Source organism: Lemur catta, chromosome 4, assembly GCF_020740605.2.
Source record: "Lemur catta isolate mLemCat1 chromosome 4, mLemCat1.pri, whole genome shotgun sequence".
Lineage (NCBI taxonomy): Eukaryota > Metazoa > Chordata > Mammalia > Primates > Lemuridae > Lemur > Lemur catta.
In genome coordinates, this window is record NC_059131.1 from 16,710,985 (window position 1) to 16,727,428 (window position 16,444).

Below are 16,444 nucleotides of genomic sequence, written 5' to 3' on the forward strand. Positions count from 1 at the left end.
TGTATCTATGTGCTTTTAGATAATTTATGTATAATTTTAATAGATTTGTCAACAGCAGCCCTTCCTCCTCTAAACAGGCCGCATGCAGAAAGATCGCTTAATTTGCTCCTCGGTGTTGTTTTTCATACATGGTTGCTGCCCGGCCGACAGATAGCAGATGATCCCATTACAAACACATTTGACATGGTGTCTACCGCGCGGATGCGCAGGCTTGAGGTCTGGCACTATGGTAGGCAGGGTGCGTCTCCCTCTCACTCAGGAGGGTCCAGTCCGAGAGAACAAAGCACTTAGGCAGCTGCTGGAGCTGTAGTCACCCCAGAGTCCAAGTGCTGATGGGAGCTCGGCTTCCTGCTGTCACCCATTTCCCAGCCAGGGGGCCACCTGCTGACAGGTCCCAGGTCCTGCCTCTCTCTGTGTGAGGGTGCCCAGCCCACTGGCAGGGCAGGCTAGAGTTGTGGGTGAATTCACACCTCAAAAGCAGCCCTCCGCCAGTGAGAGGTAGGAGGTGATGACTAAATACCCCAGCTTCCTCCTCTCTTGGTAGGACAACTCCAAGGTGCACTCTGCACAGTCGTTCGGGGGTCCCCAGTTGCCCATAGCGGTGGCTTAGGTTGACACTCCCTTGATCAGCCTTTCTCCTGCCCTGTCTCATCCTACTCCCTCACGGCGCTTTCTTGGAACCACTTCCAAAGAAATCACTTGCATCCAAATCCTTGTTCCAGGATCTGCCTTTCGGGGAACCAAACTAAGACGTGAGCCCCTCTGAATCTCTCCATGCGGATCTTTCAGGCACTCTCTTCCTCCAGGACCTCGCTTAAGCCCTGACGTGAAGTCTTCTGGGCCCTGTGGCCCAACCCTCGCCCTCCTCTGACCCCGTTCCACCCTGCTAACATAGCGAGTTTAGCCCTCGCCACTGGCAGCCTCATGCCCCCTTATTTCTGCGTGTGGTCGTGCAGTGGGGCAGAGGCTGCCCCTGCCAGCTTCCAGCTGACTTGCATGTTTGTCTCCAAGGTGACGGTGCTCCAGCCAGGTCCTCAATTTGGAGCGAAGACCAGAGACATCAGGCAGGGCGGAGGATGGACATCCAGACAATTCCAAGAGTACACTCTTTAGGGGGAAAAAAAATAGAGAAACCCCTCCTTCCAAAGACTAATGTGAGTCCTGATGGATGGTTTGCGCCATTTCCATCCTTCAGGGCAATGGCAAGGCGAGCGCATGGTGTCCAAAGGAGAAATGTTCTATAGATGTGGTACCTTCACCACGCCGGCTTGTGACAGAGAGAACCGCATCAGCTTCTAAATTTTCTCAATGGAGTGCGATGTGTGTAATGTGTAATAAAATATAAATAAGCCTTTAAGAAGCATCTATGTGTTTCTTTTTATCAACCTTTAGATGCGTTAAAGCCAAGTACAATTTTATATGAATTCTAGATGATATGTAGTATTTTTATTTGCTACTTCATTGCTAAATGTTTCATATAAAACTGAAGAGGAAAAAACACACAGTCCCACATATAAAAGAAGAAGCAGATGGCTAAATGTGACCGTGGGAGAGAAGCAGTGAATGGAGTGGGTTCAGAATGGAGGCTCCCCGGCTCCCGGGTATGGGCCCAAGAGGGAACAGGGACATTCATACATATGCTTACCTGTGTTCATTAGCCGTTCGCTTCCACTGTGTCTTAAGTAGGCCATTAGTATTCATAAGAATCTACAGGTATCTTTGTTATGGTTTTTTTTATCTTTTAAATGTACATATAAATGAGTATGTATTATTTATAGATGTCTTTGGATTTAGAAACATCAAGCTTGAAAAATAATGCGGCAAGGAATATTTAATTTAATGCTCACTGGGGACGGGAGGAGAGGGGAAGAGACAGGGACTTTCTGCAGGAAGGAAGACTGGGTTGGGATAAGTTATCTAACCTTTCTGGGGGACTTTCCTGGAAGCTCTTTGGTGACAGTTAAATTGCAGAAAGGTCGTTGGATGAAAGAAAGGACAGTGGCCGGGGAGTTAGGAAGCCCTAGCTCTCCTGCTGACCAGCTGTGCACTTGAGCTCACTCACCCTCTCTGGCCTTGATGCCGTATCTGGACATCAGCCGTGCCCGTCTGTGGCTCCGGGGTTCGGCACACTCGTACCGACTGCTCCTCAGTTGCCGGTTTCATTTGCAGAAGAGCAGTCAGGTTGGTGAGCCATCGCTGCACGTTTTTTCAGAGGGAACATGAAGCCATGGTGCGATCAAACTACTTACCTACACACGTTGGTAAAGACCAGGAAAACAGAATTAGTTTCTCATTCTATTTTCAGTTCCTAGGCTGTTTCTACATTGGCCAAGAAAAGCAGAGCACTTACAGAAATTCCTGGTAATGACTTCTTTCTGCCTGGGTACAGAGAAACATGCCTGTCTGTAGTTTATTTTTAAATGGATAACTCATCATATTTGGGTAAAAAGTCCTGTAATCTCCAAAGACTGACTTTCACAATTTTTTTTTTTTTCCTACTCTGAGAGTATAGAAACAGCCTCAGATCTATTCAAATAAAGTGGCTTTTTACTGGGTGAGGAAGCAGTGCCTCTCAGACCCACTTGGGGTGCAGAAGAGGCTTTCAGCTGCCGCCCGATAGGCTGGGCTCAGAGCCCCACAGGAGTAAGGGAACAGAAGCCACAGCAGCGTGTGCCCTCGGGCCTGGGTTTTGGTTTCCTGATTGCTAGGGAGGGTGGGAGCTGGGGGGCTGGTGAAGGCTGAAACTGACCTCTAGAAGGAAATTCAGGGACAGAGTTGGAGGTAGCAGAGAGTGGTACCTGATCAGTGGTAAATGGCCCCAGGACTCCTGTACACGTGGTCAGCCCACTGGTTCCACTGCCTCTCAAGGAAGAGCCCTCCCCATTGACCAGGCCCTGCTCGCTCACTTCTTGGGAGGGTGGTAAAAGAGAAGGCACCATCTAGTGTGACTCCCAACTGTCTCCATGGCACTGGAGGTATTTTAGGGATACCTGTTCTGTGCCTCAGTTAGTGGGCACGGTAATTACAGTGGTTATAGCTACCATTTATATGTGCGGTGGACCGTGCCAAGTGCCTTTCTTACAGTAGAACATTTAACTCTCAGGACAGTCATGGACGTTTGGTGGTATCATCCCCATTATACAGATGAGCAGATTGAGGCAGAGGGCATGAGAGGAGGGCGGGCAGGTATGGTCACTGCCATTAAATGACAGAGCTGAGCTTTAGACCCAGGTCCCTCAGGTTGTGAATTTTCCGTGCTCTTGACTCTGCACAGGCTAAGCCAACCCCCGGACTGGTGTCTCAGAGACAGGGTGGAAGTCCCCAATGATGCTCTGATTGTGCTGTACGGACCGAGATCGAGGCTACAGGACTCAGACTTGGGAGAAGGTGTGCGTGGACCTCTCTGTACCTCTGTGAGGGAACCAAAAGCTCACGGAGTCAAACAGCCCACCTTGTTTAACCCTGTGAGGCCACCCTGTTCCCGTCACTTCTCTTACAGCTGTCAAGAGACCACAGCCCAAAAGGGCATGGGGGGCGCCAAGGGACCTCAACATTCCCAGCTGTCAGTCAGGCTGGCTCACCCCAGACCCTGCCAGTGAGCTTTGCATGCTGGCTGCCTCCCTGGTCCCCGCGACCATCTCCAGCCCGCTGACATGCACAGCTCCGGTCTGTATAGAGGGTTCACGGTGTTTTCCGGTGTGGCTGGCTACGTGCGCCTTGGGGTGCAGACCCCAGGCTGCGCTGAAGAACCCGGCCAGCAGTGCCGGCGTCGATCATCAGGGAAGGGACAGACCTCAGGCGAGAAACGGGAAAAGGCGGAAGGGGAAAGGGACGTCCTACTCTCTCTGGGCTCTGCTTGTGGGGTCGGGAGTTGAGGCTGGTGCTTGCCTAGGTGTGAGTTCCCCCGTGGTTGCTACAGAGGGGACGGGCCTGACATGGGCCCAGGGGCTGTCCCAGAGAACAGGCTGGGAGCCCCGTCATCTGGCTGCCTGCTGCTTGTTTTTCACTGCTCACCTACTCCTGCCCTGTTGTTTTGTTTTACTCCCCAAGACTCCAGAGTCAAGTCTTGTTTAAATGTTACAGCCTGGCCCCAGGAGTCAGGGAGAATCCAGGGAAGAGACTTGTCCACATTGGAGGCAGAGTGTTAAAGGGGCCATGCCCCTGGGGCCACAAGGTGGTGAGTGTGGGCGCCGTGGGTCTCTGACGCCCACCCACATGGAGACCTGGATGGCTCTGGGTGTCAGCACCACAACCTGGGAGAGCCGCAGCTGGCCTGCCTGGCAAGGAGCCAGGGGTGTGGGCACCTGCCCTGCCTCTCGGGGTTCACACGGCATCTCATGAGGGAGAGGAGATGCAGGAGCACCCCAGACAGCCCACAGCGCCAGGCAAATGGGAAGCATCATCATGAAAAGCTTAAATTTATGGGTCTGGAGGAGAAGCAACATCTGGAAAGGAATTATTGCAATTTAAAGGGAGGATGTGGGCCTGTTTATAAGAGCAAAATCTGGAAGCAATGTCTGATTTTTTTTAAACTGGTTTATATTCCAATCATGAACCTGTGGTGTGAACATCTTCCAGATGTTCAAAGAAAAATTGTAGAAAATGAGTTGAACCTTGTAGGCATTTTCCTTCCTTGAGCTTTACTGAGCATCTACTACGTGCCGGTATACGCTCTCTGCTGACACCTTAAATGCCACTGCAGGCGAGTCAGGCTTTGGTAGGTCCAGATGGCACCTTCGGCTTCTCCTCATCTTCTAGCCTTCAGAAAATGCAAGGGTCATCCCGGTCCCGGCTCCAGTGACAGGCAGATCTATATTAACTGGTGGCAGGAGGGCAGGGGGATGTGCGCTGGCATTGAGTGGTGGGGCTGGGTTGGGTGAGTCCTAGTTAATGTCATTTCTGAGGGGTCTGCTGTGTAACAAGAAAATGTTTTGGCGGGGGGGTGGGGCTTTTGATTTGCAACTTTTTTTTTCTGAAATGGTTCAGTGTGGGTTTCTGGCACAGTCGTGTCATGGTGTAACTTAGGGTCCATTCAGGTGATGGGCACCCCATTTTCCTTATCTTCCCATTCTTCTCTCTCCAGATCAGCCGGGGGGGCTAGGAAATGGGCCCCTTTGGTATAAACCTGCCCGTCAGGAAGCCTCCTTGGGTGACACATGTGCCCCGATCGTGAAAGCCTCCAGTGCTTTGCCTGCAGTTCCTGCACTCCAGAGAGTGCAGGGAAACTTCCCAGGAGGAGTTTTCAGGAGGAGAAGGGGTGAAAGCAGGAGAGAGGTGGTCCACAGAGGGCCGTGGAGGCAGAGAGAAGCTGGGACCGTCTGGGGGGGGGGGGACCGCAATCTGGGCACAGTCTGGGCTTCCTGGGTTCTCCAGGGCCCTGGACCAGGGATGCCTTTTGGTCGGAGGAGTGCTGGGACCATTCTGGGGTGGAGCGCAATCCCTCTGGGGGCAGCAGGGCCTCTTGGGGAGCTGGAGCCTTCCTGGGAGATTGTTGCTGTGACACAGGTGTCTAGTCAGCTCGGGCGGCCATAACAAAGCGGCACGGACTGGTGGCTTCAACAGCAGAAACTGATTTTCTGGCGGCGCTGGAGGCTAGGAAGTCCCGGATTAAGGTCCAGCTCTGGTGAGGGCCCTTGTCCCGGCCCACAGACGGCCACCCTCTCCCTGTGGGGGAAGAGCCAGCTCTCTGGCGTCACCTCCTCTTTTACAAGAACACCAGTTCTGTCATTCTGTTGGCTCAGGGTGCCACCCTCATGTCCCAGTTAACCTTGATCACCTCCTCAAAGCCCTTTCTACAAATACAGTCACATGAGGGGTCAGGGCTTCAACAAACGAATTTGGGGGACAGGATTCGGTCCCTGTCAAGGTGAGAGGTGCAGAGGCATGACATGAGGCACTGGCCACAGAAATCAGAACAGACAAATCTGCCTGCTTTCTGCACGATGCTGGGTGTGGCGGGGGCAGGAAGGAGGGATTGGGGTTTTCGTGGCGGGTAGGTGGTGGCAGTGCCATGCCCAAGATAAGGGTCTGGAAACAGCAAATTTGAGGAACGTTGATCAATTTTACGAATGAAGTCTCAACTGGGAGGGGGTTGGGAATATTGGTTCCTAGAGTTGGAAGAGAGGGCGAAAAACTCTTAGATGTTACAATGATTTGTGACCCTCCAGAGTTCAGCCCCATCCAGTGAAATCTTACTCCTTAGAGTTTATTTTCTCTTTTAGGGAGAATTTAAATACAATTTAAGTTTTCTCTCATGGGGTCGGGAGGGGTGATAATGAACAAAAGATTGAGAAACACAGAATTCGTAGTAGTGGAAAATCTAGGCAAGTGGCCTTACTCTTGACAGAGGCTCAGGGGAGGGAGGGGTAGCTTGAGGCGTATCTGGTGTGGGAGGGTCTGTGCAAGCCGAGGGGAGCCCTCGGTAACGTGACCACCACCAGGACATCTGGGAGCTGCTGAGAAGTGGGCAAGGGGCTGGGGGCAGCAGGGACGGAGTGGCATGAGGGCTGTCCGCTGACCCCTGTGTCTTTATTCAGCCCATTGGTGGTGACTGCAGAGTGAACCCAAGACCACTTATTTGCCATGAGCCTCTGTTTCCTCCTCTATAAAATGGGGATAATAAAAATAATCAACTCACAAATTTGTTAGAAAAAGTAAATGAGAAAATGTAAACTTCAAGCATTATGAAAATGTTGTTCTCTCTCAATCAGGCCCTGGGGCCTCTGCAGACACTATCTTTCTTGGACGAATTCATGCCCACGAAAAAGCTTGCCAGAAGGTGCATCCTAGCAGTTGAAAATAAGTAATGGATCTCATCAATGGCCCATTCTGGCTCCGTAATGGAATAGGAAGCCTCTGCCTCGTGCTGGGTGGACTCCCATAATGTACTCCATCTTTGCACCTTCATTCTCCCCTTTTAAAAGCAGTGCCTTCCATACCCCTCAGCCCACGAACTGTCGTGAACCTGATGGATAAACCTTCTAGGAGTGTTTATTTGTGTGTTGGCAAGACGCCTGCAGGCCTTGGTGAGCCCATGGTTGATATTATTAATGGATGGCCTGGTTTTCTCTCTTCTTAAAAGAAACAGGATATGAATGAGAGTTCCCTTTGCAGGTTACATCTGGAGCAGACATTTGAGACCGTTGTCTTGGGCCTGGAATGCCCCGCCTGGGCTGCCAGGAGGGTGGGCTGGGGAGCTGATTTTCTCCCTGTGGTTTACAGCCTCGAGTTGCTTTGCTTTTCTTCTCTAAGGAAGAAAGACTGTTTGTTTCCCACTTTGCTGAGGGGTGCTGAACTTCTGGGCTCTGGGATCGTAATTGGGGAGCATGGTTAAGACCCAGGCAGGGCTGCTTTCTGATCCTGCATCAAACTGGAGACTCTCTAATTGGTTTCTCCTCTCTGAAGGCAGTTTCTTTCCAAAATAAAACAAACAAACAAACATTGGTGTCTTTTATAGAGAAGTAAAAAATCTTGGGGCCCTTGCTTATCATTCTCTTGGCAATCAATTTGATTCGTGTCAAGAATCGTCTTCCTTTATAAACTTAGAATGCATCTCAACATTTTTCTTTAGTTTAAGTTTGAAGCTCTCCCAGCATTTAACCCAAACAGCCCATTCAAGGGTCCTGCTTTCATCTTGGTCTTAATGCCCTGTCAAAGTCAATTAGCATCTCTTAAGCTCCTTGGGAAGGTGAAGGTCATAGGAGCCTTTTCGCCTGCAGTGACTGATTACCTACTGTTATTTTTAAATAAATAGTCCCCTATCCTTTGGCTTTTTAATGTTATTTTCCTGAAGATTGTAAACTGTCCTTTGATGATGAAATTAGTGAAAGGGAAAGGGTCATTTTGACCAGAGATGTCCAAAATTAATCCCTAAAAGCTCCAGGGGAGTTCTTCGTCTCACCTAAAGATAGAAAACCTTACCTAGCTGCCTGTGATTTTGTGGGCTCATTCCTGAGATTCATTTTCCCAAGCCATGATCTTTGGAAACATAAGGTTCACTTGGGAACAAAATTATTACTAGAAATCGGTTCTAGTAATTTATTTAAAAATCCCTTTAAATACCGTGCATCTCATTAGAGTATTAATAGAATGTGTTTATGTGCGTGGATGTATCTTATACGCCTCCTAAGAAGAAAAAATAATGAGTCAAGGATCTGTTATACACCACCGTGGGATGCATGCTGTGGACCAGAGATTCAAACAGATAATGTCTATTTCTCAGAAAGCCCACGATCTAACTACAAGGAGTGGAGGTCGAGGAGGAGGAAAGAGAGCAAGGAAGGGAAGATGTGAAAATGTAAATAAAATCTGAGACAGCCACTAATGCCACATGTGAGCTGAGAACAGTTGGAAACCCCTCAAGGGAAGAGTTTGTGGTTGGGGTGGGCAAAGGCATCGTGAAGCAGGTGCCACTTGCCCTGGGACTTCAAGTGGGTGACGGCGATGCTGAGACTGCGGTGCTAGTGGGGGGATGCTGAGACTGCGGTGCTAGTGGGGGAGGAGGAGGATTATGTAAGGGGTCTCTAGTTTTTAGAATGGGAAACAAGGGTTCATAGGAATTAAATAACTTACCTGGTGTCACAAAACTAAGTGGCTGTGTTAGAATTCTAAATCAGATCTGTCTGATTCCAAAGTCCTGCTTTTAACCCTCTCTGCAAATGCATATGTTGGGGCCTTGAAAGGAAAGAGACACATTCAAATGTGTAATTTGAGGAGAGTTAAATAAAAGGACTATCCACAGGGGAGTAGGTGCAGTATAAAGAACCGGCCATAGAGCCATACCCAGGGCTCCTAAGGGAGCTGAGTGAAATTACCGCCTCTCAGCCTAAGCGGACAGGGGAGGGAGCTATTGCTGGACCCAGAGAGAGAGCCACGTGCAGCCTGTCCCCCAAGGAGGGCCATGACCTTCAGCCGAAGGACACTGAGGGAGGGAAATAGGGGAATAAATCCCCGACCCCAGCCCAATCCCCTGTGTCCTGCAGGTGCCTGCATGAGCTGAATCTAACTGGAAGTCAGAGGGTCTCAGAGCTGGCAGGGTGGTCAGGTGAGGCCCCCAGGGCACAGAACAGGATGGGGCAAACAGAAGACGCCCAGCACAGTCTGTAATGGCCAACATGTCCGTTCATCAAGATCTTTCCCTTAGCACATGAGGGAAAAGTCCCAAAGAACTCAGCTTTGCATGTGGTTTATTTTTGTTCAGGACAGTTTCAGTTATCTCCTCTAGAAGTGGCCTCTGGGGACCACAGAGTAGGAAGGGCAAGGCCATTGTCATCAGGACAGACAGACAGCCCTGTGCTCCCTTCCCTCTTCTGCCCCTAGGTGCTCCTGTCTGGCCTGTGTCGTGTTCATTCGGCACAGCCTCGTTGTAAGTGGGACGCAGCATTGGCTGGCGGAAGACAGCTGAGCCATCCGGGCTGAGGAGAAGGGAAGCAGGTTCACCTGAAACTGACCTCTGAGAGTTTGGGGAGCCCCTTCCAAAGATGGCAGCTGGGATCTTGGGCTCCAAGTTAGTAGCCTTGACGGCAGCCTACAAGGCCCTACACAATCGAGACTCTCACCTCCTACTACGGTCTCCGTCATCCAGCCACAGTGGCTTTCTTGCTGACGCTGGAACACACCAATCATGTTCCCCGCTCGGTGCTGACACCGGCTCTTCCCTCTGCCTGGTATGCTCAGCTCCGCCCAGAGTCCTGCATGACCTACCGCTCATGTCCTCGAAGTGTGTGCTCACGTGTCACCCTGTCACCTGCCCACCCTGTTTACACTGCACCATCATCCTCCAGCACCACCCCCACGCTGCTCCGTTCTTCTCAAATAATCAGCACCTACTCCCTTCCAATGTGCTAACAGTTTTCCCTTAGTTCTTAAGTTTATCATATATTTTATGTTTCCACCGTCTAGAGTATAAGCTCCATGAGGGCAGGAATATTTGTTTTATTCACACATGTGCCTAGATCATTGCCTGACACATGGCAGGCACTCAATGAATGAATGAGATTCTCGGGAACCTAAAAATGGCTTGACCCCCGTCTCCCAGACCTCTCCCTTTCCACCAACACGTACCTGCCCAGGATCTGTCCCAGAAATACACTGATCTTTTTCTTGTCCCCAGTATTGCCAATACCTCGTGGCTAAAGTGATCAATTGATCCTTGTGCATCCTGTAGGCTTGGTAGAGGAAATGTACTCACTACCTTGGCTCTGTGTCAAAATTAAATGGTGACGTTGGCTTCCTTTGCTTCCCCCCGGAGGTTATTTCTTCATCGTAAAGGGAACGCTCTATCCTTGGGAAAAAATCATATATTTTTGCCACCTTCAGCTTTGAAATGGCTACTTGATGTGGCCCGTGTGTGTCTCTGTCAGTGGCAGCTGAAAAAGCTTAGGTTGAGAGGGTCTGAGAAAGACCCGTCGCGTTGTCGGGGAGCAGCCGGCCATAAGGTGGAATCAGTTTACAATAACTTATTTACCTGTCCAAATCCTTCACATAACATTAAAGCCTTCCCCTGCTACCCAGGACTCTGGAGTGCTAAGAGGAAAAAGGAAAATCAATTGATAATGATATATCCAGTTTAAAAAAATATATTGATTCCCGGGTAATGACAGTCGTGCGTTTTTGCAGGGGAGAATGCCATTTCCCGTCGTGAAGATGACTTTCTCATACATTGCATTTAAAAGAGGGGACTAGGAGTGGCCCTGCCTCCCCATAATAGATAGCCTCTATCTGCTAGCTATTAAATCTATAATTTTTTTTTTTAAAAATTTTCTCCAGGGAACCTATTCTTTCCCTCCTCAAGGTCTTCTTGCCCATTGTCTGAAAGAAGTAATGACTTGTTTTTGTAATTCTAGAGTTTGTGTCCTTTTCAGCATTAGATTAAAGACTTAAATTTTTTATTTTTCCCCATTGCTGGAGTTCCTTCCTTTGGATTAGATGGAAGACAATGCCATTGTTCTCGCTCTTATTCAGTGTTGGTGGCTCAGTGGTGGGGATTAGGGCTTTGTGTGCGTGGGGACAGGGAGGGATACCTGGTGTCTGCCACTTGGATTACTCTGCTACTCACTTGGCCTCGTTACGTGCGTGTGGGGCAGAGTCTGGGATCCCCCGTGTGAGACAGTCCACACTAGGCAGCTCACATCGGGACAATCCAAGGCCAAGACTAGCATCCATTCGGGGTGAGGCTCCTCTAAGAACTCGAACTAGATCTTTTGGCAGAAAATGATACCTTTTCCCCACCCCAACCCCACTCTCTTCCCTTCTCTTTCTAGACTGTCTGGCTTCCTGGTGATGCTCATGCTTTGCTAAGTGTTGGTGGCCATCGAGGATTTTACATCCTGGGGACGAATCCAGAGCTTGCCAGAGACGGGCGGCACAAGGTAGGTCTCTGCTCAGCTCACCTGGAAATAAGAGAAGCCTGAGGCCTGGGCACAGCCGGCTCCCTGCTCTCACATGCCGCGTCCGAGAGAAGGGAGGAGAGTGTAGCTGGCCCCCTCGCCCTTTGGTCAGCGAGATTTTTACCACAGGCCTGTGATCCGCTGGTGCGAGGCTTAGCTGGGCCGTCTGGGCCTGAGCCCTCCCGGGATCCACCCAGGACATCACCGTGACTTCTTCGCTTACCTGGGTCTTGGGTTTCCCCAGGAGGTTGGACCTGGGGGTGGCCAGCAGCTAGGTGACCCGTAGCTCCTCCAACACTGTCATTCTTCTTTCTTTTGTAATTTAACAAATTTAAGTTTTATAATTGAACTTTTTTGTTGTTAAAATGTATTATTAAAGATCATGAGAATATTATTTGTTCATCATAAAAAGAGTTTAAAAGATAGTAGCTAAATTGTATAAATGACTTATAATCATATTCCCCAGAGATAACCATTTCAGGTCTCTCTCCAGCCTCTTCTTACGCACATACGTAGAGACCGCATGCACACATGCGCGGATTGTACTGTAGATACTGCTTGGTAGCAGGTTATTTCGAGTCAATACATCAAGGTATATTTTTATGTCAGTAAATAGAAATCAATGTCATCATTTACACATAACGCCACCACAAATGCTTTTTCATATGTATCTTTGCACAGTCATTTGATTATTTCCTGGGGTTAAATTTATAGAAGTCTGGCCTGAAGTTTCGATTCTCCGAGCAGGTTCAGGCAGCTGGAGAGCAGGGCGAATGTGGCCTACCTTGGGAGGGCAAGATCTTCTGAAAAGAATCTGCAAGGCTGCTCTGGCTCCCAGCCTGCAGGCCAGGAATGCGCCCAAACACGCAGGCAGGCCTGGAGCTGGCGCTGGCAACACTCGCCCCATGGAAGGGATGGGGCCTGGGCCTGGGATTCAGGACAGTGGAGGCTGAGCTGGCCCAGCCTGGCATGTCCTTGTGGCACTTCAGCCTTTGGGAGTCCGTGGGCCAAAGCTGCGTCTGCACGACACACAAGGCCTGGTGCCAGGTGAGCACAGGCCATAGCGGCCCCAGCACTGCGTTATTCTCAGCGCCCTGCTCTGGTGCTCTCTGTCCGGGAGCCTCCTGACCTCTGCCGGGGGCCGACTGTGGCCTGAACCCCAGCTTCCCTCTGCAGCAGGGGCAGAGCATCAGACCCACAGAGTCCCTGCCATGCCCAGATTCTCTGCTGCCAGAGAGCTTTCTCTGTGGACGCAGAGATGGTAGGGTTGAGGATGGCCCTCCACGGCCAGAGCCCTTGCACGGAGAGGAGAAAATGTGGTGCTAGGATCTCAGGCTGCAGGAAGCCGTGGTTGTCAGCAGGAAGTGGGAAGAGGCTCCGGCCTGGGCCGGGATCAGCCACTGAAGTGGGATAAGCCCTGCCACCCACCCCGCTGTGCATCCAGCCTGCCGCCACCCAGCAGCCCAGTGGGGGCAGCCAGAGGAGGACAGATGGGTTCCTGACCTAGAGAGCTGGTGGGCTGTTGGCACACGCCTACTGGCACCACTGACTGGGGACAGCTGTCCTTGTTAGTTATCCTGTACACTGGGGAGTGGTTTGCCTCTGTGTCTGTCGGGTCAGAGAATGGGAGTTGGAAAACAAGACAGTTAAGCCTCAGGTTGGTGACTGTACCATTTCCAGCTCCTAGACAGGCAGAGAAGAGATTGGAAGATGCTGTTCACAGAAGTCAGCTTTCCTTGGATATGCCTTTGAGCTTTGGACACTGGCAGGAGGGAAGGGGATAGAGAGCCCCCATGGCAGTGGGTCTTGGTGTCTCACATGGTGGCCCTTAGCTTGGGGTCTTCCCTTGCCTGCTGCTGATACAGAGTGACACATGGCTCTTGTTCATCCCAGCCCCCAAGAAGGATGGGAGGGACCCTGAAGGTGGTCTCACAAGGCATGCCTGGTAGGATGTACTCTTTGTGGGCCTCAATCTCTGTGTCCCCCGGACTGGTGTCCCCAGACCCATGTCTGTCTTCCTTACGACTCGGTCAGTGCCCGGAGGATGGGGATCCCCTCTGAGCCATCCCTGGTTCTGCCCCCACCACCCCCACCAGCACCTACTGGGCTTGGAGTAAACACATGGCTCCATTGCAGCCAGGACCGCGCCCGAGGGCACCCCCCAGGCATGGCCCAGTGCTGCGATGTGCTCTCCCCTTACGTGAGCCCATCGATTCCCAAGAAGATAAGGAGGTTCCGAGACCCACTGTGGCCTGGCGATCGGTGGCAGAACCTATCGGCTTACTGTGGAAACTGGGCCAGCTCACCAGGCTCTGTGTAACCTGCTCCTGAGCTGGCCGGTTCAGGAGCATGGAGGGCTGCTCTCTGCTTTTCAGCAGTTTGATGAAAACCACCCAAGTAACCAAGGGTGAGCGAGCAGGAGTGAAATCTGATACCTGCACGGTGGGGCGGGCGGGAAGTTGAGCTGAGGACTGGGTTTGTGCAGGACCACAGGCTGGGCCTTCGCGGACACCTGGGGCCTTGGCGGTGGTGCCGGGCAGGGCGGATCCTCACTGGCCCCAGCCACCCTGTGCGGCATCCCTGCCTTCCTCCTTGGGACTGTCTCAGTACTGCCTCTCCGGGCCGTTCACCCCACTGCCCTCAGCAGACAAAACGCCCTGCCTGCCCCCTGCATCCTCAAGGTCATTGCAGATGTCTCTGGAGCTGATGGGACTTAGAGCTGTTCCATCAAAGCACACCGTGGCCGGCTGTGCCCCGGGTTCACCGCAGCTGCACTGCCCCGTGGGTCCTGCAAGCGCCCTCTCGGGCCACTCTCTCCTGTCCCCTGCCTGCCTTCACTCTGGCGCTGGGACAGCCTTGCTTCCTGGAGCCGTCTGGGCCCTCCTCCCCTCCCCGGCTTCCCTCCCCACCCCCATGTGGCCTCCGCGGTGTCCTCCCCAAGGATGGGCCTGAGGGCAGACATCTCAGGCTAATGGCCAACACGGACACTTTGTCACCCTCTTGTCCTCTGACTCTTGCTGCCTTTCCTGGCCACACTAGGGACCTCCACAGCCCCTTCCCCCACCGGGCATTGGGGCGCTCAGAGATGGGGCCCCGCCAACTGGCTGGGGCCCATATCCCTCAGCAGAGCCTTAGCCGAGCCCTCGGCCCTGCACAGGTGTCACTGGGGACCACTGGCCCATTCCTGCCAGCACCCTGCAGCTGTTCCACAGCTTTGCACCGAGAGGGCCTCGAGACCTCCAGCCTGCCCCGTCCACCTCGGGATCAGCCAGGGGCCTCCCCTACCCCGCTCCAGTTTCATGGGGAAACGGAGCTGCTCTCCCTCTTGCCACGTGGACCACGGGCCTCCAACTCCTCTGCCACCTCCTTCCTGTAAGTGAGGGGTGTCCTCGGCTCCCTGGCTCCAGCCATCACTACTGCCTTGTTTCAGCTGTCCCCGGGCTTGACTCCCACATGGCATCTCTGTCCTCAGGCCCAGACCCTTCTCCAAAGGCTCCTGCATCAGTTCCCTGCCTGCCTGATTTGCAGCTCAGACTCGGCCAGTCTGAAAAAACAGTTGCTGCTTTGCTGCCTCGATGACCCCGTCTATGAGGGACACCTCTGCCTGCTCCTGCCTCAGCTCCGAATCTCAATCTTCTTTGCCTCGGGCTTTGCACTGTCCTTCCTAGACCCTGAGCTCCTTGAGGACAGGGACATCCTTTCCTCTCTGCAGGCCCAGCCCAGGGCCCAGTCCACGCACACCTCATGGGACCAGATGATTTTATTCAGTTCAGAGGTCATAGGGCCACACACAGTGTCCCCATGAGCAGTGTGGTGGAGGGGACCCTGGGATTGGAGGCAGGCCCCTGGCGTCTAGTCCCAGCTCTACCACTAACTCTGGGCAAGCCCTATAGAACCTCTGAGCCTTGGTCTTTCCAGTTGTAAAATGGGAATGACACTGACCTTCCCACCTCTCAGGAGAAGACTGAGAGGTTAAGGGGAGGAACGGTGCCACCTGGGCCAGCAGAGCCCGGCCCTCAGTGCACATTGGAATCACCTGCAGAGCTTTAAAACTACAGATGATGCCAGGGTCCTTCCCCCAGATATTTTGATATAATTGTTCTCAGGAGATTGGGTATCTGTGTGTTTTAAAACTTTAACCACTACTTTCAACTTAAAGGTGTTACCAAATTCCTGAGTTCTGTGCCTTGAGGAATCGAGAAGGAAGTTATAGAGATTTTGCAAAACATTATTCCCAGATGATGGATAGTCCATTTGTTCTTTCAGATACTCTAAAATCTACCCTCTCAATCAAGCAATTCAAAAACTGGGTACCTCAGCCATGTCACACTGTGTTCATGTCACCCATTCCACCCCAGATGCTTATACATGAACCCTACAGGATTCTAGAACATCTAGTGCCCTGCAGATCACAATGATATGCCCTCATTTAGAATTTTGTGGCAGTTCATGTTGATCCTGTCACTTGTGACTCCTTGGCTAGGACCCTTGGGAGAAGTAGCTCTGATTCCAGCACAGACATATTCTTCTCCCAAGCCGTTGTCACAGTGGCTCACAGATCCGTGAATTGCACTGTAATAGATCAGAGTCTTGTTTGCCTCTCCCAAGCTCTCTACGCAGTAGCTCTCAACCTGGGTGCATATTAAAGTCACCTAGGGAGAGTTCTGAATTCCTCAGACCCAGGCTACATACCAGATCAATGAGATCAAAATCTGTGTGCCGTGGGCCCAGGCATTAGTACTTTTGTAAACTCCCCAGGCGATTCCAGTGGACAGCTAAGGCCAGAAGCACCGCCAAGCCTGGGGGCAAATTCGTGGCCCACCTGTAGCCCATGCATGGGACTTTCTAAATAGGATTTCTGTAGGCGACATTCCCTGCTCCATTTACTGCTCCTACACTTGTTGTTCTCTCTCCTACTTTTGATTTATGATGTCTTAATGTATCCTTTTAGGTCCCCTGAAATCCTTTCTGGAACTCGGGGAGGTGAAAACAAACAGAATAGAAAGGTCCCTGCTTTTCTTGGGCTGGGACCTGGGCACAGCTCCCCCCTCAAGTCA

General features: G+C 51.6%; 1 protein-coding gene across 1 annotated transcript in view; it reads left to right on the forward strand.

Moving 5' to 3' along the window:
* The window catches only part of KLHL29 (kelch like family member 29), a 286,460-nt gene that overhangs the window by 67,249 nt on the left and 202,767 nt on the right, over positions 1-16,444 (forward strand). The window contains exon 3 of the mRNA XM_045550613.1: positions 11,262-11,369. Within this exon, the coding sequence (XP_045406569.1) occupies positions 11,262-11,369 (108 nt within the window). The remainder of the gene's footprint in view (positions 1-11,261; positions 11,370-16,444) is intronic.